The 27,551-nt window shown below is 33.6% G+C and overlaps 3 protein-coding genes across 15 annotated transcripts; all 3 read right to left on the reverse strand.

Moving 5' to 3' along the window:
* Window positions 1–330: 330 nt before the first annotated feature.
* LOC111018783 (Ribosomal L18p/L5e family protein) lies at window positions 331–2,578 on the reverse strand. Its single transcript, XM_022295025.2, has 3 exons — window positions 2,204–2,578; window positions 1,684–1,862; window positions 331–965 (listed from the first exon to the last, which is right to left on the reverse strand). Exons 2-3 carry the CDS (start codon window positions 1,792–1,794, stop codon window positions 513–515), a joined length of 564 nt encoding a protein of 187 aa, XP_022150717.1. The 5' UTR covers window positions 1,795–1,862; window positions 2,204–2,578; the 3' UTR covers window positions 331–512.
* Window positions 2,579–3,698: 1,120 nt separating this feature from the next.
* On the reverse strand, window positions 3,699–19,237 carry PDR2 (phosphate deficiency response 2). 3 transcript variants are annotated; one of them, XM_022295038.2, is made up of 22 exons: window positions 19,083–19,237; window positions 18,636–18,970; window positions 16,737–16,829; window positions 16,079–16,281; window positions 15,561–15,633; window positions 15,255–15,427; window positions 15,000–15,171; window positions 13,459–13,563; window positions 13,261–13,371; window positions 13,069–13,155; window positions 12,803–12,985; window positions 11,909–11,959; window positions 11,687–11,812; window positions 10,336–10,415; window positions 9,449–9,557; window positions 8,145–8,273; window positions 7,103–7,168; window positions 6,817–6,888; window positions 5,772–5,923; window positions 5,493–5,604; window positions 5,293–5,409; window positions 3,699–5,143 (listed from the first exon to the last, which is right to left on the reverse strand). In XM_022295038.2, exons 2-22 carry the CDS (start codon window positions 18,882–18,884, stop codon window positions 4,028–4,030), a joined length of 3,579 nt encoding a protein of 1,192 aa, XP_022150730.1. In that variant the 5' UTR covers window positions 18,885–18,970; window positions 19,083–19,237; the 3' UTR covers window positions 3,699–4,027. The 3 variants fall into 3 exon arrangements, with proteins under 3 accessions (XP_022150730.1, XP_022150731.1, XP_022150732.1); XM_022295039.2 differs by having other exon boundaries at window positions 19,078–19,228; XM_022295040.2 differs by lacking the exon at window positions 7,103–7,168 and having other exon boundaries at window positions 18,636–19,150.
* A 2,731-nt stretch (window positions 19,238–21,968) lies between these two features.
* LOC111018871 (superoxide dismutase [Cu-Zn] 1) lies at window positions 21,969–25,371 on the reverse strand. 11 transcript variants are annotated; one of them, XM_088127916.1, is made up of 9 exons: window positions 25,215–25,365; window positions 24,254–24,387; window positions 24,053–24,161; window positions 23,872–23,973; window positions 23,663–23,758; window positions 23,294–23,325; window positions 23,138–23,213; window positions 22,597–22,650; window positions 21,969–22,158 (listed from the first exon to the last, which is right to left on the reverse strand). In XM_088127916.1, exons 3-9 carry the CDS (start codon window positions 24,141–24,143, stop codon window positions 22,136–22,138), a joined length of 474 nt encoding a protein of 157 aa, XP_087984042.1. In that variant the 5' UTR covers window positions 24,144–24,161; window positions 24,254–24,387; window positions 25,215–25,365; the 3' UTR covers window positions 21,969–22,135. The 11 variants fall into 11 exon arrangements, with proteins under 11 accessions (XP_087984042.1, XP_087984045.1, XP_087984043.1 ...); XM_088127919.1 differs by having other exon boundaries at window positions 24,068–24,161; window positions 25,215–25,361; XM_088127917.1 differs by lacking the exon at window positions 25,215–25,365 and adding an exon at window positions 25,098–25,165.
* Window positions 25,372–27,551: the final 2,180 nt, after the last annotated feature.

Here is a 27,551-nt window from a genome sequence, read left to right on the forward strand (position 1 = left end):
TACCTTTTCCAAAAGTACTTTTATTTTACTTTCAATCGTGATATTGAGTGGAAAGTACTGTTTGCTGTCAAAAATATACTCCTAAGCATAAGTAATCAACGAAATGCTTTTAGCTTTCTCCAAAAGTGCTTTTATTCTACTTCCAGCCGTGATATTGAATGGAAATATCATACTCCCAAGCATATAATTTGCTCTCAATTCAATAATTTGACTTGGCAGTTGATTCGAGCAAGCATTCACAGTCCAATAAGTAATTATTTTCAATATCATAAATTTATAATTGACATGTTTACTCAAGTATGTGTGTGTTAATGAAGAATCACTGAATCAGTGAGCATGTAAAAGCTCATCAAACTTGAAAACAGAGCTTTCTCAGTCTCTCATAAGAACTTCAATTCAAGGGAAAAAAAACATGTGAAAAGTTACCCTGATATTATAACATCTAATAGAAGGTTCAGAAGGCTATTAATCAAGGATCCAAAAGTGTTACTTCAAAAACAATATCTGTGGTCTCACTCCAGATAAATTTTCACATCTATCCCATTATCAATGAGAGACTGAACCACAGCTCTTATTTTCCCTTCAAATTTGTCCCTTTCTCGAGGTGTATAACTAGCGGTATAAACATCAGCTTCTCTAGCCCTCTCAGCTAAAATACTACCAACAGCCAAACAAGCAGGTATGTCTGAACGAGATTTAAGAACAGCTTTAATGTCTTTCGAGTTAGTACCTGCAACTGCAACCTGCTTGCAAGTCACCCTGTGCGTAAGTGATGCCGAAACAAATCGCTTTGAGATGAACACGTCAAGTGTAAATGGCTCCATGTAGGCGACTGTCCGTTGCTTAAATGATATGTGCTTTTTTGGATTTTTGGACTTCTTCCCCTTTTGGTATGTATATGGCCTACTATTATCATCATCTAAGAAGTCCTCTACGCCAAAGAAACTTCTGGGTGCAAAATGAACCTGTGATAAAGCATCGACCAAGAAGAGGTTTTGATAATCTAAGGTTTAGAAAAGTCTGGTTAAATAAATCGGGCAAGTAATTACTCTTATGCAAAATATAGATCAATTTATGCAGTGAACATATATCATCATGCGTTGGAAACTAAAATTTGAACCACAAAACTTCACAGAAACCTCTTACGCAAATAACATCCTCGCATAAGTCAAAAGAGTTACCAATAAATGCAGATTTTTAGGGACAAATGTAAGTGGAAAAAAGGAGGAGGAAGGATTATATTACATTTCAATATATGCTTTTCCTTATAATCGTAGGTGTCCTAGGCCAACTTATATGAACCTTGGCTAATCTCCACATGATAACTATCAAATTCTACAATATTTGCTATCGACAAACACGAAGAATCTTTAAAATTCTAGTCTATCTAGTTTTAAACTCAATATCTAATAAGCTTACAGCTTCACCCTCCAATCCCGTATACAAATCCATGGTGGTTGGTATGATATCCATATCCTAAAACCAATTAACTCGCAGCTCCTGTATAGCTGTCCCTCTTAAATTTCTAAATTCTTTCTGTTCTCCACCCCCCTCCCAAAAAAAATTTAACAGTACGAACCGAGAAAAGAAACCATGATATGTGATCCTCTACTCGTGCAGAAAAACTCACGGCTGAAATAGTTAAAGCCATGAATACTGATTAGCCAAGAGAAGAAACTTTACCTCTCCCTTATGAAAGTCACTTGTTGGCACAAAGAAATAAGGCCTGACCCTGTTTACTTCACATGTGCAAACGACATGTTTCCGCATAATTCCAAGGAAGTGTTTCAACATGTTTTTATTTTTCTACAAGCCAACCACCTTTTTGTACTGAAAGGACCGATTGCAACTCCTATGAGTACCTAAAAGTAAACAAGAGGCGAGGCGAACTATTATATCTCCACAAAAAACGGATTAAACATATTGGAGACGCCTTAAATTTATTACAGAAGAACACGCATGCAGATTCCCTCGATGAGGCATTCTGTCGAACAGTTACCAGGCAATGCATAATTGGGATCCCAGCGAGCATTTCGAAAATTAGAAACGAGTACAAAAAAATGGAAGAATCCATAAATCGAACAAGTGATATGCATTATTGGCAACCCACAAAACTCCATCAGGAAAAAAAAATCATGAATGGAATTAACGAGCAGAAGGAATAATAACGAGAACAGCTGAGAGAGATGGAGAGAGAGATTACCCAGCAGGGTAAAATTGAATGGAACCCAAAAAATGAAGCTAATTTCTGCAATAATTTTATCCTCTTCCACAGCTGAGAGGCGAATTTAAGTTGGGAGAGAAAGAGAAGCTCACTGCACTCGGAATTGGATCAAAAGCCAAGAAAAGTGAGACCAGTATATGAAAGAAGAGGTTTCGCGTTTCGTGATTATAGCCGCATTTCGTTCGCGGTGTCCGTCACCTGAAAGTTTGCCGCCGACGCCGCCTCAGTCGTCGGAAGTTCGCCGCCGTCGCCGGAGGAAATGGAAGGAGTTGCTGAGCGGGGAAGAGTGGTGCGTCCGTGACGGAGGGTTTCAATTTTGAGAAGATTTATTTATGGGGAAAATTTTTAAAAAGGGCAGTAAGGTCTTCTAACAATCTATAAACTAAAAAGTGATCTTAAAATTCTTTACCCATTTAAAATTAGCTTATTTTTGCCAATTTCTATGTTGTTTTATGGTGATATAAAATCTTATAGTGAGAATATAAGTTGTAAGTGACGTTGAAAAACTTCTAACTCAAGTTAATATGTCAACATCATGCCTCGTGAGTCTCCATAGTAAAAATTTATAATTCAATTTGAGATTGAAATCTTCATGCCCAAATACTAAAAAATCCTAAGATTAATACATTCAACTTTAAAACAAACGAGAAAAATGAAATATATCATTTTTTAAATTGATAAATTTTGTTAAATTTTAGAAAGCCTCTTTATAATTTGGTTTGAAACCTTTTTTTCTCTCGTCTTTAAATTTTGAGGTCTTTCAACTTTCAAAAATGACTATTTTAGTTGATATTGTTAAATTAAAGTTAAGTTCGTGTACAACAAAAATAGATGTGGATCAAATTATTATTGCTAGAAATATAGGTATTAGATCCCCTTCTAGTAATTGAGTTTTACTTTAACCTTAAGTCGTCGTTAAAACTGATCTTGATTTCTATCACTTTAGACGATGCGATTGTTCCGCTTCCATAATCGTGCTATTACTAGACCTCGAGTTTTGGTTGAAGTAGAGAGGTGGCATTTGGGTTCAAATCTAACTCCCACCTCAAACCCATAATATATTGACTTCTTGCTTCCAAGACAACTACTTGTAGAATCTCTAATTTCTCCTTTATTGACTTTGGAAGGAGAATAGGGCTATAGTGACACAAGCGTTTTGGTTTCATTTAGACATACTTAGAAAACTAAAAAATTTTAACTTGAAGCTACGAACAAAAGCTAAAAATTCCCACACAGCATTATGCCTCAACGTCCAAAGCTTCATTTCAAATTTTCTTAAAGCTACAGCTCTTCAACATACTTCATTAGAAATAATCATAATAATAAGGATAACAAATCGCATATAAGATGCATATGAATACTTCTTAATCTTTGTGTCTTCGATAATGGCACCATTTAAGGATTAATGTCAAAGATTAAAATAGAAACTCAACTTTTCAACACCTAATAATATAAGAATACAATTTCAACGATATCAAAAGAAAACAATGCACTTCATAATGAAGTAGCAGACTCTGTAAGAGCATTTCATTAAATTAGGATAAAGCAACAATGGTAAGTGAGTGATTTACATCTTTTTTGAAAAATTGCATCCAATCAATTGTGTCGTCGGTCTAAGATTACCCATAAACAGCAAGTCTAATCCTAAATTTTATAAGTAATTTTGACAAAATTCCACCACTTAATACGCCTGAGTGGCAAATATATTGAATCATCATATCCTTCTATTCCTACAACACTTTGGCTCAACCCCATTGTTTATCAGCTGCTCATTCCGCCGCCATTGCCAACCCAAAATTTCACTCAAAGCTGTTTCTTCTTCTCCAGACTAGCCGCTACAAGCCGTTGGCGCTTCCGCCATGCTGGGATTTTACCTGGGAATGCCCATCTCAACAGTCTTTCCCAAGAGTAACAGCACAAGAACATAAGAAGTGCCCAAACCAGAAGCTTATCCCGCAATCCCGCTGGCAACGGAACCAACTTCAGCCAGTCATTCAGATCTCTAAACAAATCGGAGGTAATAACGGTGAAGAAACCGACTGAAGCCAAGAGGGCATATAAAAATGGTTTGTTTTCGGATACACTCTGGTTGAAGGGATGACCCATGTAGTTTACAGCAAAGGTAGCCACCTGAAGCATCATGCTTACCATGTATGAAACCGTGTTTACTAAGTTGGGATGAAAATCTGAGTCTGGCTCTATGCATTCATCAGGCATGTGTTTTTCGGCTTCTTTCACTGAAGAAATCAAGAAAAATAAGTGGATTGCAAATTGGCCTAGCAGAGAAATAAGAACATAGGAGCAGAAGACGTTAGGATGGGGCCGTTCAGCTGAAAGCGTCGGAAGGGGACGCGCATGTGAGATGAAGAGAAAAAAGGCTGCTGTGAATACTCCACTGATAGTCGCCTGAACATCACCAAGCTTTACACCATCCAAATACATAACACTCAGTACATAGGCAGTAGCGAGGCAGTTGAGACCGAGTATTTTAAACATCTGAAGAGTTGTCACTAGAGTACTTCGACCTTGGCGAATAATGTCGGTAGTAGGAGCAACAGATGCATGTTTTGCTGTGAATGGTGATGCCATGGATGCATCCCCAAGCTTGACAATAGGGGCAGAGCGCCCATCGCCTTCTTCATTTAACTCATCCATCAGTTTCTTTAGCTTCTGCCTTTGCATCTCTGCAGGTGTCCTATGACGGTTATTAGCTTGCTCAGCAGCAGAATCCATTTTTGCACCAACTTTGCTTTTCGAAGAACCTTCTCCACTTACAAGTGCTTTTCCTGACGATTCTGATGAAACCTTTGATTTCTTTGACTTTGCAGACCGTGCAGCCTCATCCTTTGATGCCTCTGAAGAAGAGTTACCACTTTGAGGAGGAGGGGCTGCGTTTAGGAGAGCAATTCCTACATGGGCCTGATAAACAAGGAAATAATGAGTGCTATATAGGAAAGCATTCATCTCTAATATCCAAGCTTAATTTCAAGCACAAAATCTATCATCTGCTCCACCTTAAAATTGTTAATGAAATAACATATAAATTAATAGACGTTTTAAGACACAACCTGCTTCAAAGCTCCAACATCGTTGGTTCCATCCCCACACATCAAGGTCATTCTTCCAACTGTTTTGAAAGTGGTCAATATGAGTTCCTTTTGCTCTGGAGCAACTCTTGCAAAAACCTGATAGAACATCTCAAATGTATGGCATCAAGATGCTATTGTTGTGAAAACCAATAATCTTTCAAAAGAGAGAGACCCAGAACCTTAACGTATGGAATAACATCCAGCACAGTGGAGGTGCGTTGAAGCATTCCGATGCAGTCTCCTCCAATACACAGATCATATGTCTCCGATAAATTTCCCACCTCTTTCTCTCTGAAATAAAGAGGAATGCGTGAAATATATATGAGAACAAAGAAATCAAGTAAATATGAATGCTAACACAACATATCCAGGGAAGAAATGTATATCCGCATGGTGAGAAGCAAGGGAAAAAAAGAAGCAGAAACAAAATGAAAACTTTAAATAATAATAACATTTACCTGTAGGGAACTGTCTGTAACTCATCTGGGGAGAGCCACTCATATTCCTCAGTTCCCTTCTTTGGACTGAGAATTAAAATCTGCTTTGAGGTAATGTGAACTTGGCTAGCTACGTGGCATGCTGTTAAAGCTTGGTCACCAGTAATCATTACCTAATACAACATAAAAACACGTAGAGATAATCAGAAATGTAAACTGAAGCAGATCGAAGATCGGATAATTTTGCATCATTTATTTTCAACTAAGAAACGTTGGAAGAAAAAAAAAAAAAAACTGTAAAGAGCGAGAGGTAGGGTTGCAAATATGGGATACGAATTACTATGTAAGTAAGCAGCATCCTGTAAAAGACATAACAAGGCCTACAAGATGTCTTGACAATCCGATCATGTTTGCAGTTGCATGATATAACATAGGAGATCAGAGGTAAAATAGAGGTCTCAAGAACCAAAGACAAATCCTTTCGGCCATGGTTAGAATCCAGATGAATATTAAAAATTTAATAGATGCGGACTTGCAAACTGGAGTTGATTCTAGATACCATCAAATCAATTGAGATGTAAGTATGCTTAAGATTGATGGTATGCTTAAGATGGCTCTGTCATAAATTGCCGTGGGTTAACCTTTAGAGTCTATTTTCCAAAATTTATAATTTTCAGAGGTCCAGAATGTCTTGCTCATCCAGTTAGATGTTTGGTCCAGAAAAATCTGGTGTCAGAGATCCACAATTTTGAATTTCAAAAAATACCATAGTCAGATATTATCACTTTAGAGTACAAAAAATTAAGCACGAATGTTGGCTTTACAACAGAATGAATCCACTTCATAATACCCTGGTACTGATTAGTTCGTATTCCAGCGTCTCATCATAAACACAATGCGCAAAAGGGAAAGAAGATTAGTTTCTTACTAAATTGACAATGAAGCTCTTAAATGTCACTGATATAGTAAACCAATAAGTATTTTCTATTAATCACGAATAATGACCAATAATTAGGCTGAATAAACTGAATTTGAATCTGCAATAATTAGGCTGAATAAACTATACCAAGTCATGGGATGATCCTTTAAGCTCAGATAATATTGTAGCTGAATCTGGTCTAATTGGACAATTAAACACCTGGAATGTAATTGATTAACATGAAACATTAGAAAATAAATAAGGATGAAAAAAGAACAAAAAAATAAATCTCATGGCAAGCTGAATATTTTGTGAAATTGGGGCAATCAATAATGGACGGGGGGAAGTACGAGTGACTTTCATAATGATTTAACAAGAAGAAATATAATCAGATGCTAAAAATGAAAATAAGAGATATAAAGTTCCTGGTTACCGCAAAACCAGCAAATGTAAGGTCACTCTCCACTAAATCCCTATCCAGGCCTCTAGCTTCACTAACCTTCAATATAGGAAAGAAATATAAACTAGCCAGGTAAATGAAGCATTCGTATAATGAAATATAACTTTGTGTACATTCAATTTTGAATAGTAAATAATATTGCGAAGAAGACAATGACAATGATATAACGAACATGGACACATAACATGACAAAATACAGACAAGGAGGCATGCCATTCTTTAAAAATTTAGTCATGGACACGTCCAAAAATATAAATATTTTTATATACTTCTATACCTATTAATACTTCAAAGAATTAAAGACGCCAACTTCCATCCTCATCCATTCAATTAAGCAAATTTAAATATTGTTATATAAATTGTTTTTCTTCTTGGACATAATATTTCTTAACAACAAAACAAGATCAACTTCCCTCAAAATATACATCTTTACAAAGGAAAAGAACACAAAAAACTTGCATCCGTACTCTGAAAAATTGCTTCTACAACACAGATTTATCAAAAGAGATCTATCTAGTCTCTTTCCTTTTTTTTGTTCAGTTCCAGTAGATATTCATCCTTCTATTCATTTACATCTTAGTTCCTTGAGCAAATGAGTTTAGACTTGAAAAATAAATAAATAAATAAAAATCTATTATCATTTTCTAATATTTAAAAAAATAGTTTTCTTCATTCTCTGTTAAATGTGTCACCCCGTGTTCTTAGAGATTTCAAATCATATGCCCAGCATGTCTCCAGTGCATGTCCAAAAATGACCATGTCAGACAACAGTACTTCGCTCAAAATAGAATATCAATGCTTCCTAGACAAAAATGACAATAAAGTCCATGATAATGACGATTATGACAATCGCAGTGTTAGAAATAACCATAACAACAATGAAATTGTCAACTGTGACAACAATAGGGACTACTTTAATGGCAATGATGATGATAGTGAAAACAAACCGTCCAAAAAATAATGTACAATCCTTGTATTTATATAAAGATGTGGTGGGAAGGGGGGAATATCTTACTGTCATATCTGGAAGTGACTTGAAAGCAAGAGCAAGGACACGGGAACCTTGTCGTGTATATTTCTTATATGTCTCAACATAAAATGTAGGTACATCAGTGAGCCTCTCCTGGATAGTTTCAGGGGCACCCTGAAATGACAATGACCAAGTTTATTTAAGGGGGGGAAAACCAATCAAAAAGAAAGGAGGTTGAAGTAAACTCCAATAGCTTAAAGAAACAATTATTTGCACGGCAATTACACAAACTAGATATATAACACCTGCTCTTGAAACTAAATACTAATATTCATGCCCAATGTGTCCTAGATGTGTCCCTATCATGTCCTAAAATGTCTGAGACTAGATAACAGTAATATCAAATGACTATCGTTTCATCATCGTGTTCCTCAAATTACATTTTGGATGCAAATATATGGACATATTGTACAAGTTACGTGTACAACATCAAGAATCTACTAAAAATAGCATTCGTACTTCATGTAAGTTAAAATTATGAAAAAAAGACTTCACGTAATTTTCCACCAAAACCCATTCCAACAAAGTAAATTGTACTCCACACCTGTTCATTCATGCATCTTATTGAACTTTGACAAGTGGCTTTCTTTAGAATTTATGGCACAAGAGAAATCAGAAAGGTTTAGGGGCTCGGGAAGACTAGATGGAGGTTTGGGGTGCAAGCATTCTGTTGCTTCTCTCTAAGCGTTCCGAGAGTTTTGTAATTATTCTTTTATATTTAATTCTTAACAACTAGAGTAATTTATTGTAATTGTCCTCTCTTTGTTTTGCGCAAGAGAAGACTAATAATTTAATTAATGCAATGAATATACAAAAAGAGAGAAGAACCTCCAATAACAAAAAATCCCCTCCAATTAAATAATTATGAAAAAACTTATCCAGCTTAGACCAAGTAGTTTCTTTATACAAAATTAGATCATATGGATAAGTGAGGTTCTCCGCCCCCCCCCCCCCCCCCCCAAAAGGTTCTATTGTTTCTTTCAACCCATGTGTTAGAAAGCTTCTAATGTCTTTGTCTTCATCCTGAATGGATGATGCAAAAGCAGGGAGAGAGATTGCTAGTGATATTAACGCGCTTTTTGTTCTGTTTTTGGCAGCTCCTTTGTTTGGGCCATTCTCTTTTTAGGCCCCTTTACGTTTACTTCCATTAATTTGAATAAAAGATGGTTTTTTATTAAAACAAAAAATCTGGTCTCTCTTTCAAAAGATTCTTTGCCCGTGCAACAAGTAAAAGGAACAAACAAGTATAAAACATACAATGGACATGTAGGAAGAGGAAACAAGTAAACCTTCACAAATGCAAAAAATTCCTCTTGAAGGCGCACAATGACTGCCATTCTTTTCAAATGTGAAGCAAAGTGGTGTCTCTGAACAATCTGGACAGCATGCCCGCTTCCCCTGCAATTAATTATAAAAAATCTATAATGAAAAAGAAGAAAGATGCATAATTTAAATTCTATAAGCTCAACTGCAACCCTAAACTAAACTAGGCAAAATTAATGACCATAATAACTAAATGGTTCACCCAGAGAGGAACGAAAATAGCAGTAGCTGTTGCACAAAATTTAAAGCAGGAACAGAAAATTTTTCTTCGTAACCAAAAAAAAAAAGAAAAAGCAGTGAAGTATAAAAAGGATAAGGATAAATCTCACATAAAACACTGAATGTGAACTCAACGTTTATAGATGATTGTTCTGAAAAATAAAGGCATGGACATAAAAGATTGCACCAAGTACAATAAAAACATATATGTTCCTAGGAAATATCTGTGTCGTTTCACTCAAATGTTTAGGGTTTCAAGGCACAGGCATAAATGACAAAATACTGCACAAAGCACAAATCCAGAGTCCAGGCCTGTCAAAGTTGAAGCTACAAGAATAGGTAATTTAATGAAACTAGTAACTGATTCTCCCAGCTTTAATGTCCCAGTGCCACATATATGAGGCAGTTAAACTTATAAACTTAAAAGAATCTATATTTGTATCTTACCCCTCGACCATGGCTCAACATGCAATTAGTTACGTGCTGAGATAATACATGTAAATGTAAATTTTAAATGATAAATTTAATCGCATTACACTGGAGATCGGATTTAAACTAAACTTCAATTTTGAAATCTTTCTAACATACATACAATCATATGTTAGTGAGGCCTTGGGGTGGGGGGGAAGCATACTTTCTGGGAATAGCTTTCTCATCAGCTTTGTAAGTCCAATCCACTCCCTTGAGTGCAGCCTTTTCAAGAGGATCTCCCACCTACAAAAACGCGAGAACTAATAAATAAATGTTCCCAGATGTCATGTAACTTTAATATGAACGTTGAAAGAATTAAAAAAAAATATTTTGTCACCAGTATGTATATATTTTGTCACTTGTGTAGATGTATAAATATTCTTCGTCTCATGTACATATGAATTTCTATCTAAAAGCTAACCATATACAAGTAGAAACATATGTCCAATCCCACTCGACAGCAAATTTGAATCTACAATTATATGAAATGAATATAATCTTTATATTCTCAGAAATAATACAAATTTAAGTTGTAAGGATTATGACATAATGTGCAACATTTGCCACACATTGTTTAGCTAATAGCTAAAGTTTGATGTTCGATTTGATACTAAGGGTGGATTAATTTAGTTCATCAGTTCTAGTTGTTCCAGTAACCACCGTGTACCGATCAAAAGGTCTCAAACGTCTATAAGGTCAATGTAGCCATTTGCCCTAAATATTTTCCTACAAATTTTCAAACACCAATGTTGCAGGTCAATGATATTAGTTGAGGTGGAATAAGATGGCATGAGGAGTGTTCATGAGTTGGGCTAGGTTGGGTTAACAAACTTTTAGGGCAAAATTCAATTGTTCAAAATGCAAATTTGTTTAACTCAAACAATCCTAGATAGACAATGGGCCCAACTTAAAAATTATTTGGGCTAGTTTAGCTCGAGGAGAAGATAGGCCGCTCGACTCCTCAAGGAAAGGGCTAACAAAATCTTCCTTTTTTTTTTGTTTGGGGTTGATCTTTGACCTATTTTGTTCGATCGGCAGATAAATTCAGAAAAGAGCATTCAATTTTTGTTTTGTCTTCGCCTTACTGTGCCTGCCTTAGGCAAGGCCGATCCCGCGACTAAGATAATCCCCCCAGAGAAAAGCAAAATAAAGAGCTTGAGGGAGCTAGAACAGAACATTCACGCCAAGGCCACGCCACGTAGGGGGAATGCATTTGGTCAAAGGTAGCAGGAGTCACGTCAAAATTGGGTGAAGAAATATTTAAATACAGTTGCTCAAAAGGTATACTGATAAGTGCTAGCAAAAGACACGGTTTGGATGTCCAAGGAATAGTATTTCATGAGAGAAAAGTCAAATCAACTCCATTGAGAACAACCATTTCAAGCAGAGATTCCAACCATATTGAGAAGTGAAGACCAAATACAATGTTCCCATGTGCAATATTTTGTAAGGTGCATGTTCATGCAAACTTTTACTTTCATAAATAAATTTATTCGAGAATGAAGCTAACTTACCAACTTGTTGTCCACAAACACCAATGCATGGCAAGAAGCCAGAATTTCAACTGTGCGCAAAGACACTCTAGTCATGTCAGATTCCAAATCCTCCTTATCACTTAACCCAACTACTCCTCGAAACTCCTACAGAGGCCCAGAAAGTGAAGAAAAATTAAAATATTGACATAAGATTACATGATAGATAACTATTTTCACATCTAGAGTTCAATATGAGCAAACCATGTCATCTGATGTCAGTGTTCCAGTTTTATCGAAACAACAAATATCAACCTGCAGAAGAAGAAACAATACAAAAATTGATTACAAATATACTCATAGAGAGGTACTAACATGCCATCCAACCAAAAATGTACAAGAATGAACTCAAGCAATACAGACTTATGTTTTACAGCTTTATAAAGACAATACATCAACACAAAGCCAAAACGGATCTCAAGCAATATAGAGACTACAAAAATAATATTTAGAAAAAATGAAAACTACAAGCAGCCCCAATTTTTGTGATAACTTTACTGCCTCTTCTCAGTGTATGGCTTCCACTCTTTTGTATTTATGATATTTATCACCTATGACCTAATTTTGTAACTCTTCTTTCATTAATAAAAATATTGGTTTCTTATCAAAGTAGGATATCGCCCTATGAAATCTCAATTATTTTGTAATGCCATGACAACCAATAGAGAGTTATGTCTTACCACTAAATGCATCATAGGTTGGAAATCCTAACAATGAAGAGAAATATCAAGTATACATCCGTAAAGTTCCCATTCAAACTATGGTGCCCACCTACCTAGGATTTAATATCCTACGAGTTATCTTGTCAACCAAATGTAGTAGGGTCAGGCGGTTGACCCGTGATTAGTCGAGGTGCGCGCAAGCTGGCCCGGACACACGGATTTCAAAAAGGAAAAAAAAACATCCGTAAAGCTCCCCCCCCCCCTTTTAATTTCATACACGTCAATTAAATTGTTTCTCATCCAAAGTATAAAAAAAAAAAAAAAAAAAAAAAAAAAAAAAAAAAAACTCTCCATCTCACATTGTATAATAAAGAAAAGAATGAATGTAATTTCAAAAACAAGGTGAAAATTTACCAGACATTCGAAGGAAAACTACCTTTCCAGCAAATGGTATTCGAAAAGGCTCTGTACAAAATATTCCACGACGTGCTAGAGCAATTAATGATGTATTAACAGCTATTGACAGTTCCATTGGTAGTTCGGGAGGAATAACAGAAGTGATTATAAGTGAGCAACTGAGAAAGAGCTTGTACTTGCTTCTCGTGGGATCTTCCAACCCCTGCAGCATCAAACAAACTTTCTTCAACCTATATCATTGAGAACTACAACTTGAGAGTTGAGCACAGAAGTATGTCACCTTACCTTTACAAGTACGTAACCCGCAGCTATAACTGCAAATACAACCAAGAACATAATAAATAGGCCACTTTCCCAACTGTTAGCTGTAACCTGCAATTGGTGCAAAAGGTGTAAATATATATTATTGTATCTTGGACAAGAAGCATAGTATAATTTCATTTTAATTGCAAACCAAAAAAATGTCAAATTAGTTACCCTCTCTGTAGAAAACAAAATCGTGCGCATTAGTTTCCCTTGACTTGTTTCAAATCCAGTTCTCAGAACGACTGCTAAGCAGCCTCCATCAGGGGTTCTAAGGGGAAAGGTCTGTCAACAACCAACAAACAAATCATAAAAATTATAATATTCACAAGATCAAAACTAAAGCCACTAGACTTCTTTCAACATAACTACCTTATCTGGAGTATGCTGCAATATTTTGGTCCCACCGAATAACATGTGACTTTTGTCTCTCTTAGATGATAACTTCTCCTCAACTCCCCTCCCAGTTATTGAAACCTAAGAAGGTAATCTCTAGTCAATACGGTCATGAGACATGGATATAAAATCGTTCAATATACTTCTAAAGTTTCCCACCACAAGAATTTATTTAAATAACTCACCTTCATCACGTTAATAGTATTTAACAAAGCTATTATATAGATACTGATGGTTAAGTAATAAAAAAGAACACCTTTCTTCAGCCTTTCTGTTATATAGATACTAAAGAGTGTTTTTTTCTTTCTTAAACAAGAAACAAGCTTTCCATTGATATATGAAACGGAACCAACAAGTGTTTCGGCAGGAAAAAGAAAGAATAGGAAAAGCGAGGGATAAAAAGAAAGAGAAATTTGAGGGAAAACATAGAATAGTTTGAGGAAAAAACAAAGAAAAGAACACCTAATAAACACATGCAAATGCAACCAATATGTTCTTTGACTCGCATGCAGGACAAAGATATTCATTGGACGTGAGATTAGTCGAAGTGCACAAAAATTGGTTCGAACACTCAAGGATATCCAAAAAAGAAAAAAAAAATTTATCAGAGTTACTCCACTAAAAAGGTCAAACACATCTGCCATGCAAATGAGTTCAACCATGTGGAGTGGAGATTTGAAACTCTAACCTCTAGGATATTGGTATAATGCTTTACACAGTTCAGTTATATTCAAGTTACTCGTCGAGCTAACATGCAAATACTCTAATACTAATCTTGTTCATTTCATTATCCATGAAAATTGAATCAATCTTCTATTTCAAGAAGCTTTCTTGTGCGTACATGTAAAGGAGTGTTAGTTTTAAGGATATGGGAACAAAATAGAAAATGAAAATAATGAATTCACCTATCCACCCATAATTAATGTTTCGCATGGAAATTGATGTGACTCCCTCTCCTGATTAAACTTTTTGTTCTTGTTTGGGCAAGAGCATTGAAACTACTTACCCAACAATCAACATCATGTGTTTTTTCATTGTTCTTTCAGCAACTATGGAGCACTATTTTCAGTTATTTGATTGTTCTTCGGTTAATCATTACAGGGCTAAAAACATCTTCATTCTTCTTCGTGGCCATGGTTTTAGAGGAAAAGCAAGAATCTTCCGGGTCAACATTGTTAAATATGCAATTTGGGGAATTCGGTTCGAAGAAACAAGAGAATCTTGAAACAAAAGTGCTCCTTGGGAAGAGAGTTTTGAACAAATCAAGCTTCATGTGGCTTCTTGTGATCTCTCAAAAACTTTTTGAAATTATCTGGTACTTCAAATAAATTTTTGCTTGTAATTTTAGGTTTCAAGTACGCATTGTTTCAGTTTTTTTCTTTGGGGGGGGGGGGGGGGGGGGGGGGGGGGGCTTTATGGAATATGGTATCTTGTAATGTTTTAAATTTCAAAGAAAAAAGTTTAAAAAAAACACACACACACATAGAAAATAAAAATAAAAATAAAAGGAGAACCACCTTCCATTGTGGTGTGGACTCCCCAGTAAGAATGGCTTCATTAACAATAGCACTTCCAGCCAATATAAGCATATCAGCAGGTACAGATTTATCTTCACCACTATGACCAGAATCACGCCCAACAGAGACAACATCTCCAGGCAAAAGCTCAGTCCCAGGCAACTTAACCCACCTGAGTTACGTCACCACGTTAACATGTCAAGAACCAAAGTCGCTAAGAAAGGAAAAATAGTCCAAGTAGCAGAAATGACATACTTTCCACACCGATGCACCATTAAGGTCTGAGTATCCACTCTTACACGTCTCAACTCACTCAGGGTCTTTAACCGGCTTTTTGCCATTGTTGACTCGAACATAAACAGCATGAACAGAGTAAACAGGCTGTAATACCAATACTCATCCAAACACCATAATCCCACACAAAAGACCTGTGGAAAACCAAAAAATGTACAACCGTGTGAGAAATAATAAATGCCTCTAAAAATAAATGGGTGGGTAGGTGGGTTAGGGGGGCAGATAGAAGGGTTTAACACAAGATCTTTTAGATAAAATAGAGTCAACCTGAAATACAAAAAATGGTTCCATACACTGCTCTTTCATTAATTTCTGGAACGTTGGTTGTGGATACTCGAATCTGTAAAGCCAAAAACATTGAAAAAAGAAAAGGAGCAACAAACAATTTATTAAAGATACCAATTTTGTAACAAGGATCTCTGTCCAACATATTCCTTCTAAATGGTACATACCCAGCAAACATCATCTAGAGAACTCAAGGCAATCAATCCAACAAGTGGAATGGTGTAAATTTTACATGCAATAATGTATTGTGGCAGCAACTATGTTGCACCGAACACATAAACACTGAAGCCTAAAATTGAGGGATGATATCTGAGTTCTCCTTTCCTGTGGAGAAGTTTTTCCTTCAAGAAATGCAGAAATTGACAAAACATATTTCTTTGTTGTCCCATTTTACCATTCAAGCATGCAACAGTCAATTATAAAACGTCCATGAATTTTCAACAGATGCACAAAGTAATAATAATAAAAGTGAAGTCACTGAAGTGCGAAAAAAAACCCACATATTGCGTCCCCATTTTTCAATAGCAGCTACAACTTTAGGCTCGGAGCCATAGCCGGTACTCTTTAGATAATAACCAAAAGTCTCTTTAGTTGGGTAAGGAAGCTTGCAGAAAGTCTCCTTCTCCTTTGAATAAATAAACCGCTGTTTTCTAAAATCAAAGTAGATCTCCTCAATATCCACTGCAGATGCAGAACCTGCCAGCTGTGAAGCAGGGAGTTCAATGTAACTGATAAGGAACAGCACAGAACAGATTCCAGACTATTGAAAGACAATAGCAGAATCAGAACGCAGGGAAGACTGTACACCAAATAAATAGTTTTTTTTTTTTTAATGAAAGGCCAGCTTTCATTTATCAATGAAATATATACAAGGGAAATAAAAATATAAATAAATAAATAAATGAGGAAAGCTCAAATCAAAAGGAGCCAAAAAAGGAATTAAGTTCAAAGAGAACACAGAAATCCCTACACCTATCCTTACCAACACCTTAGAAAAGAAATCACTGAACTCCAATCAATAACGAAAGCTCCAAAATGTGCTCACGAAATCAAATCCAATTTTAGGTGCACCACACTTCGTCAGAAGGGAAAATATTTACAATGCCTAACGAAAAACTTGAAATCAAGATCTTGACATGCATACTTAAAATCACTTACAAGCTTACGAAAATGAAGCATAACCATTTCTTTAGAGCCCGAAAATTTTGCTGGAACTATTTTGCATGTATCAGCATGATAAATATCATTAACCTGCATGTCAAAAGAAGCACCATACAAAAACATTAGATGTTTACAAACCTTATTGCTTTCACTTAACACAGACTTCGATGCAATTAAATTTTAAGACATATCCCACCAATAGAATATTAGATGAAGTAGTTTGAATTTTCAACCAATCCGGATAATCAAAATTATTATGAGAAAAGAGATCACTTTGAACATTAAAAACTACAAACATTGCAAGTGAATGCAGTCGAAAACATTTCAACTGTGGAAGTAATAGTTAAACACATACGGAAAGGGGTAAAAGTGAAGCGAACTGAAGCACAAACAATACCCAGTTTTCTTCTCACTGAAATACTTATCCACAAAGTAACTGGTAGAATAGTGGCGGTTAATAAAGATGTTACTTGGGCAGGTTGGAAAGGGAAATGCCTAAAAAAGTTAAATTCTTGATCTGGACGCTCAACCATATGAGTGTTAATATAGCATATAAAATCATAGACCATATTAACTCCTAAACATGACCTTGAGTCGGAGTTGTTCTGTTATCTGTATGGGAGATGGTAAGGATCAAGCTCAAATGATCTTCTTAGTCCATTAAGCAATAACATCTGGGACTCCAACTTCCAATGTTTCAAATCTTCATTGGTACTTGACCAGTAAACCAAGGGTAATATATCTCAATTGCTAACCAGACAGGCAAAAGAAAACATGAAGTCTTTTGTAATACAATTCAATTACACTCTTCTTGGTGGTGCTATAGGCATAGAAAATTCTTTTGTAATTATAGCCTCTCATCATTACTTCAAGATTGGAGAGCTATCCTTCACTAGCTTTTGGGAGGGGGATATCTCTTCCCCTGACCCATAGCGATTTTTTGTAACTATGCTTCTTCTTATATGAAAGTGCTTTAATGTTTCTTATAAAAAAAATAATAATAATAAAATACAAATAAAAATAAAATGAAGCTTCCGTGCACCAATGCTGAAAATGCAACCAATCAGGGTCTGTGGATAGAAATATATGAAATAATATTCAATGGAAAAAAGTACTCAATCAGGGAAGAGTGTTTTGACTACCAACCAAGCAACAGTTCGTGAATTTGATTGAATTTAATCAGAGGAAGGGGTATTTTGTAAACTCCGACTGAGAGTCTAACTAAGACTGTATCTTTCCACCACATCAATAAAAGGTATTTCTTTCAAAAAGTAAAAAACGGGAGGAGGGGCGGACTTCATTTCTTTCTCCTTGAGGATTCCCATCCTCTTTTACTCTTGTAATTTCTTCAAATTAACAGGTTTTGTCTTCTATCAAAAACATTAAGACAGCAGAAAAAACGTCCTAACAGATTCCCAGGACATAAAATAAAGATTTATCAGATTTTATCAGTATAGGTATCTTAAATTTTACACTGATAATGGTCGCAAACACCAGATGGATTTCTTCAGTGCCGTATAAATTTTCAGTGAAACTCCTTATATATCTTCTTCATACGGTGAACACCATCAACTGTATACCACATCCAGATTTCAGAACATAACCATAACATCTGCTAGAAACCTCAAATCTTTTATTTCGGCCCTCCCACGTCTCCCTACAGATTACAAGCTTCTTCCAATCCAACCATCCAGCATTTCGTTGTCAAAGAGCTCAAAAAATATAAAAGATGCAGCCTCGAAACCAGCAGAATATAGAAAGAGTGAGAGAGCGAGCTCTACTCAAACGCTCAAGATAATTTACAACTATGCACATCTCGTACGAATGAAAATGCATAAAAATCACCAAATGCAAGTACGATATTAAAGAGAGAAAATAATGATGATAGCTGAACACCTGACTGTACTGGACAAAGCATTTGAAATCAACCGACCAAGCAGTGAAAAGCAAGACCAGAACGTGAAGAGCCGCAAGTCCACCCAAAACAATCAAAGCATCCCCAAAGTCTATGCTCGGAACAACCACCGCAAGCCAAGCTGCATAGAGAATAGCGAATGGCCACAGATCCAACCGCCATGCCCAATGTTTCTTCCTCAACAAGTCAACTCTCTCGACCACCTTCCCTTCCACGTGGAATCTCAACATCTTTCGCGGCCAAAACAACCACGATTGCAGTGTGAAGTCTACTGACGTTCTGCTGCTCGATTCGGAGATTGGAAAAAGTGGAGCATCTGGAATTCAGTGAATGAGGGAAAATGGATCAGGTGGAGAGGGTGAAAGAGAGAAGAAATTGAAACGACGAACTGAATTGAGAGAGAAAATGAATGATTCGGCGTACCGTACCCAGAGAGATCGGCGGGTAGGAGATGGAATCAGCAGAACGGCTGGGTTTTTGATCCGCAAAGATGGAGAGATGCCGATGGTTTTGGGTTCCATTCCTTACGGACCCGTCTTAACCCGCCCGTTTTCCAAACGGGCCGTGCTTTTGCTTTTGCTTTTTCTTTTTCTTTTTCTTTTTATCTCCACGAAATTCAATAACTTACCTTCATCTGAGTTAAAGTTGCAAATTATCTACTACATTCTTATATTCTTAAACTTTCAAAAATATTTAATAAGTCTGGCTTTTTTATTTATCAGGTTCCAGAATTGTATCTATATTTTTTATTTTGTTTCTGATAAGTATTTGATATTTACGATGTTTTCAAAAATTACAAATAAAATTTGAATTTGGTATTATGTCTAATAGATAGAGATAGATTTATTATACTAAAAAGTTGATGAATTTACTATACACAAAATTAAAACCTTAAGACCTATTAAATATTTTTTTTAAAGATGTGCAGAGATTTGTAATTTAACATTTTATCTCTTTTATTCTTTTAGAAGTTCAATTTTTTTATACTTTTTAATTCTTTTAGAAGTTTAATTTTATACTTTTTTTATTTTTTTTAGAAGTTCAATTTTATCATGCTATAACATGCAGTTGAATAAATTGTGTGAATAAGGTTTTAAATATTAACATGAAAGTATGGATGGAATATAAGAAAAAAATATAAAATAGTAATAGTAATGATAATAAATTGATTAAAATACTATTTTGCCATGTAGTTCCAAATTTTTTACTCATTTTAATCCATGTATGTATTTTCAGTTTTCTATTCATTTTAATATATATAATTTTAAAGTAATTTGTTTCAATTTTCTATTCATTTTAATATACTAGTGTAATTACCACGCGTGCGATGCACGTATAAATTTTTTTAATTATAAGATAACTTAAATTTTATATAATTTCACGTAAAATATTTTAAGTACAATTATTTTAAAAAATAATTAAGATTAATTTTTATATATATTTATTATTATTGACAGCTAATTACTAAATGTACTATTTATAATTATTTTTAAAATATACTATTTATAGTTAATTGTTAATGATATATTTTGTAAATAAATAAATTAAAAGTAAAGGAAAAATTATATATTAATAAAAAAGTAAATAGGTATTTTTATATTTTTATTTTTAAATTATTTCAACCTAATATGGGTCCTCCATTTTATTTTTTTTAATATTTTGTTTGTTTATTAAATATTTGTTTAGGTCTGGCATTTTGTTGTATATGTTGAATTTTTTAACTAAAACTAAATTATTTTATTGATTTAATTTTATATTATAATTAAAATTATTAAAGAAAAATTCTTCAAATTATATTATTAGAAAATAAAATGACCAAAAGTTTTATATTCCACCTTTTACGATTCTATACAAATTATTCTTTATAATTAATTTATTAATTGAACATTTTTTTTATATACGGACTTCTATGATTGTTTTTTTTTTCAACAATAAGAACATGAGCTTGTAATTAACTATATTTTAAACAAATATTCTAAATAAAATTGCTAAAAAAACATTCCAAATAAAGAAATACACTAAACAATAAAAAACATTAGTAACAAAAAAAAAGTCCAAATCCTAAACTAAATAAAATTGCTAAAAAAAAAAACATTCCAAATAAAAAACACACTAATTAGAAAAATAACAATAGTAACAAAAAAAAAATCCAAGTACTCACTATACACTCATCTTTTAGAGTAAATATGCTCATTCTTGAAGATTGCTTGAGAGATACTATTATTCAACTTTGTAAAATTGTGGAATGGTAATGTTACGAACCTAGTATTCGAGATATGTAGATTCAACATATGCCTCTCTTGCAACTTGATGAATATGTCACAAATATCTCGAGATGTTTTCAAGATTGAATCATCTTTGAGAGATGTTTCAAGGAACTACGAATAAAAAAGTATTGAAACTTGTGAAAAACATGTAGAAGAAAACATGTTTTTATAGTAGTAGAGGATAAAACGTTAGAAAAGCTTTTCAAATTCTAAAACTCTTGAAATTCTAGTATGAATTTTAATTAAAGAAAAAATTAATTTTATGTTGTTGGAAAACTTTTTGCATTTTAACCTTTTATATTCCACGCATTTATAGTATTGATAATTATTAATTAATAATTAAAACGTTAGAAAAGCTTTTCAAATTTTAAAACTCTTGAAATTCTAGGATGAATTTTAATTAAAGAAAAAATTAATTTGATGTTGTTGGAAAACTTTTTGCATTCTAACATTTTATATTTCTAACATTTTATATTCCACGCATTTATAGTATTGATAATTAATAATTAATAATTAATTTAATATTTGTAATAATATATTAATGGCATAATTTATAAATTTGTAAATGAAGTAAAGGGCAAAAGTGTCCAAAAATGTTTTTCCTAGATATACTTTAAAAATAATTTGTTTTCAATTTTGTCCCTTTTTTTTACTATCATTTTTTAGTTTTTTTAATTTTATTCATAATCCCATTTTTTAGTTTTTAAATTTTATTCATAATCTCATTTTTTTAGTTTTTTAATTTTATTCCTAATCTCATTTTTTCTAATTATTTTTTCTATCTATGCTGACACTATATTTGACACTATATTCGGTAACTTTACCATTAAAGAAATGTAACTTTAACATTAAAGAATTTTCATTAAGTATAAAAATTATGTTAAAATTTTACAAATTAAAATGGTCACATGAACTAAAGTTGAAATTACAATAATTAAAACAAACCTTTTGAAAATGAACATTGAAAGTAACTTACAAAAATTAAAACAGTATTTTAACTTAATAACTTTTATGAAGTTTTACTTTAGTAAATTAAAAGAATATCTATAGATAGTACTTTCATCGAGATTTTCATAAATTTGATATCTTAAACGTTCCTGATTTTTCACAGTAGGAACAATAGCTCTTATTTACTACATATATGTTTGGAACCAAAATAGCTTATATATATACACATTGTGCTTCCTCATCAGTCATCATAATCGAAGTGCACTTCACTCTTGCAGCCCAATAACGCCTGCAAAACACACATAATAGACGTCGTTTATGCCAAAAAAAAAAGGTAAAAATCTTAGCCCCAAGTGACAAAACCCAATTGTTCAAGTTACAAAAGGCACGTGAAGAACAACTCTGTCAAATAGATATTTATTGAATCGTGAATCTAAACATAGAATTTGAATTCTTATTATATACCAAAAAGACCCTAACCATTTGAGACGATATAAATTTCCGTAACCCATTCCTAGAATGGATATGGTGAGTTTAATGGACTAAAATAATGCTCGATATTGTCATGTAATGTCAACATCAACATATAAATGTAAGAGTTGTTATCAGAACCAGAGTACAAAATGAATTTGAACCTTCTTAATTTAACTAAGCTGGTAAAAATTAAATGAGCTCTCAATAATCAAAAAGAAGCAATGAGAATAATCAGTATGATTCTGCAACTTACCACAAGCTACTCTCTCACCCGCATTGCCAGTGGTCAGGCTAAGCTCGGTTTGACCTGCAGACAAGATCAAAAAATGGTTCATGGTTTTTGCTTCAGATTTCATAATTTTGTTATCCTCATGGAAGTCATTTACTTGACATGCACAGACAGAAGGGAGGTTTACAATTAATTAAAGGGGAACAAATATTTCAAGGATTGATATTTTCAGCACATTGATATCCCATGGCTTAAGACTTTTGTAAATTTAGGGAAACAAATGTGAAGAAACTGGGTGGTATGCACTGCAAATGGTTGAATAATTGAAAAATTAGATTATCTAGGAGTACACATTGAATGAAAAATGAGACGACCCCCAAAAGGATATCACTGTACTCAAAGAAGATCAAAATAATACCAAGGTGAAAACATGATTACTGATGAATACATGTGAGTGAATTTGTTTTGGTCAATCATTACAATCTTTTGAATGATAAGTGATAAAGTTGAAACAACGTAAAAGATTCTTATTTAAAATATTGCATTGATAAATTTATAATATTACCTCGGCCAAGATCATCAGGATCTGCATGGACAACGATTGCCCTTCCAACAATGGAATTCGGTCGAACAAGGGAAATCTGCATAATATGGAAAGGTTGAATGCTCACTAGTCGAGACTTCTCATGAAACATTCACATATACAAGAAATTGTCCAAACCTGTTTGTCAATGATAGAGAAAGTGGCAGTACCTGTGCAATAGACGTAACAACATTAATCAATATTAATTGTGTCAACAAAAAGAGGAAAAAGGCGTTTTAACATGAAGGTTGTGATCTTCATGGTCAGAATTGGCATTGATAGGAGGGGGGGAGGAGGCTAGATTCCTAAAAGAATTCAATGTAGCACGACCTTACTTGAACAGGATTTGTTCTATAAGTTGTACTACTTGAACAAGATTTGTTCTATAAGTTGTACTACTGTGTCTTTGAGTTCTAAAAAGGAATTCAGTGTAGCGCAATTTGGAAGGTCCAAATTACTCAAATTTGTTTACGGGAAAAAGGCAACAAGGATCAGCATTAAACAGACCATCATCGCCGGCAACCAGATTTCCAAGATCACCAACATGACGATTCTTATCCTCGGGGGCACCATGGTCTTTGCCTTCAGGGTTGAAATGTGGCCCTGCAACGATTTGTATGCAAATGGAGATGGAGTTATAATTCCCAATAGCTCCAATGGACACTCTGTATCTAATGCTGAAGTACTAAGAGGGTGTTTTAATCTTGAGAATGTACCAGTTGATGAGCAACCATTGGTTGTGTCTCCAAGGGCATGAACATGGAAGCCATGAAGCCCAGCTTGAAGACCAGAAATATTTCCTGTAACTGTCGTTGGACCTGGAAAAATATACAGGTGAAATTAAGGACGACAAAAAAGGAAAAGAAAAGAAAAGCTGTAAGCATTTAGATTTCGAACACTGATTTGAGCTACCATTGCCATTTTGGCTAAAGAAGACGGTTCCACTGACTCCCAGACTGCTCTCAAGGACAGCTACGGCTTTCACCATTGTTTTGTGCTAACTGAACTAAAAATCCAATGACGGTTATCAAAACAGCTGAAACAACTGGTGAAATCGAATACTTTTCAGTCAATAAAATAAACTAAAGAAAATTTTACTTTCAAGTTTAAGGGACAACTGGAATTCACAAAAGCAAAATGATACTATATGATAGGCGGAAATTAATAATTCCGGTGAAGAAATTTGAGCCAAAAGATCAATGCCAATCTTCAACATCTCCAATCAGTTCAAACTGTAGTAAGTTAAACCACTGTTACTTCAGTTCATCAGCACAACACATACAAGTGATCAAGAGGAGACAAGGAAGGGGTTGGGAAGATGTTAAAAAACATTTTAGATCAAGTAAAAGATACAAGATTAATTTCGCGTTAGCTTCTTTATTGCATTTCCATTACTTAATCCATTATTTTCATACAATTTCAAAACTCACACTTCTTGTCAAACAATTCTAGAACGTTTTGACCATACGCGTTTTACGTACACCAAAAGTTTCACGGATTTTTGGTTCTTACTTCAAAAGTTCCATAAATTAATTTCCAAATCAGTGACCTGTTTTTATTCCAGAAATCAACATAAATTTCTTTCTATTCAAGAGTAAATAACGATGAATGAAAACAATATTCCACAATCCACACAGCCATCTGAACCAGAAAAACCACAGTGATTAATTAGTTTTAACTCGTAACTACCATGGAAACTAGGAAGTCCCAAAAAAAGAAATCAAACAAAAGTCGATAATCATCAGTGACCTGTTCTTACTGCAGAAATCAACATGATTTTTTCTTTCAATTCAACAGTAAATAACAAGGAATGGAAACGATAACAGACACGGCCATCGAAGCAAAAAAGAATCACAGCGATGAGCTTCAAATTTTAACAAGTACAATACAACTTGAGCTATCCTCAATCTTCAATGTGCAAAAAAAAAAGTGCAGAACAGACCTCCTCAAACAAAAACTCGATTAACTACAGTTTAGTGTCAACACAGAATTCGGTAATCCGGCTCAAATAATAAACAGAAACAATCGAATTACAGATGAAATGGCAGGGAATCGGCACCTCTGAGTGTAGTTGGGAAGAGAAGAGGGAGAGAACACCGAGCTCGCGCCAGCTTTGTATGCATGGAAGCTCGAGGAATCGCCACAGGATGTATTCAAAAGGCAGATAATCGCCACGTCTCAGTCGAGCAGTTTTTCTTCACCGATTGATTTATTTTAAAGATGGGACAAAATACAATTTCATCCCGAGTTTTGATGATAAATTTCTATTATTTACGTGTGTTTCAAAAATTAACAGTTTAATCCTTAGCTTTAACAAAATAGTTTTGAAAGTCGTTAGGTTTAGACTCATAATAATGAAAATGTTAACTTTATTTACCATAAAATTTTTTGAATCAAAATAGAATTATATTATTTATTAAAACTATCTAGAATAAGAGTTCTATAACTTCATTCTTTTTATCTAATTATAACTATATTATTGTGCTGGATTTTTTTAATTAATAAAATTTATTTTATTTAGTACTCTATTATTGATTGTAAATATTTTTTGTTATAAAAATTTATTTTATATTGATCAATAATGAATAACTAAAATAAAATTACATTAACTTTTTATTAGAACAAAATCATTATTCAATATTACATTTTATTATGCTAATATTTAACATAAATAAATTATATTTTAAAAAATTTATTGATATTGACTAATAGTAACAAAGTAAAATTAAAAAAAATTAATATAATTTTTTTAGAATATAAATTTATGATATTTTATAATAAAATCACATTAAATAATAAAAGTTGTATAAATTTTATTAATTGTTAGTTGTATAAATTAAAAATAAATAAACTGAATATAAAATAATTCATTAAAAAGTTATGAGCATGGTAATTATGGTTACGTAATTATAATATATGTGGGACCCACGAAACAATAAATGAAAAATGAGATTGATAAGGTTGTAAAAGAGAATGAAATTGGAGGAAATGGATTGTTTGAGGTGAGTTGCACCATTTGATTATATTTCACCCATGAGTTATGCTCGCTCTAGTCGTATCACTTTTTTCTTGTCCAACATTTGAGAATTTTTTTTATATAACTAAAATTTTAACGTGACATTTAGTTCGATAATTACACAACATTTACTATGACTTTAAAAAGAGACTAGAAAATTAATACAACACATGATTTATGAGACAAGAAGGAAATGTAGAAGATATCTTAACGTATGATAATTGGAAATTTTGAGATGTTACTACTTAATGAAAGGTCAAATTAGATCGGGCTTGAATTTGATTCAAACTAGCTAGGTAGAAAATTAGTGAAAATGGTAATGAGATTCTTGAGGAAAAAAATGAAAGATAAATTTGACTAAATGTCCTACAATGCAAGTCCATTGATTTTTTTTTTCTTCAAGAAAACTGTTAGCCTTGGAGGAGGTGAACTCTTGCATCATAATAAAATCAAACCCGACCTAATTAAGGTGGTGAGAAATCATTTAGTTCAATAATTGTACACGAGGTATAACCATTTTCTTATTCAATTTAGGGCTTTTTTGATAAAACTAAAATTTTAACATAACATTTTAGTTTCACTAATTACACAATATTTATTATGAATTTGAGAGGAGACTAGAATAATATGTGAGACAAGAGAAATGTAGAAGATATAAATCCTAGTGTAGAGAATTAATTGATTATAACTGATACGGTAATTGAAAATTATGAGACGTTAGTTAATGAAGTTCAGGTTGGATTGTGCTTAGGAATTTGACTCGACGACAACACAGTTAAAAATGAGTGGAAATGGTGATGAGATTCTTGAGAAAAAACAAAATGAAGAGAATTTTTTGACGAAATGTCCTGCGTTGCAACACTAGGTAAGAGTCAAATTATGCAATTTTCATTATTATTTTTTTAGTACAACTCCCATTCTTTTTAAGCATTTAGAGCTAATGATTTTTAATCCAATTTTTTTCATGATGATAAAATCGGGTCTGACCTAAGGTATAAATACGAGAGATCATTTAGTTCAACCATTGTACACGACTATAATCATTTTCTTGTTAAATATTTGAGAGCTTTTTGATAAAGCTAAAATTTTAACATGACATTTAGTTCAATAATTACACAACATTTATTATGAATTTGAAAGGAGACAAGAAAATTGGTACAATAAACGATATGATCGGTGAGATAGAAAGGAAATGCAGATGATATAAATCTTAGTGCAGAGAATTGGTTGATTATGGCTTACACGATAATTGAAGATAGAAAGGAAATACAGATGATATAAATCCTAAGGCAGAGAATTGGTTGATTATGGTGATAATTGAAAGTTATGAGATGTTACTGCTCAATGAGGTCAAGTTGGAAATGGTGATGAGATTATTGA

This window comes from Momordica charantia, assembly GCF_013281855.1.
Source record: "Momordica charantia cultivar OHB3-1 chromosome 8 unlocalized genomic scaffold, Mcharantia_2.0 BLBB01000008.1, whole genome shotgun sequence".
NCBI classification, from domain to species: domain Eukaryota; kingdom Viridiplantae; phylum Streptophyta; class Magnoliopsida; order Cucurbitales; family Cucurbitaceae; genus Momordica; species Momordica charantia.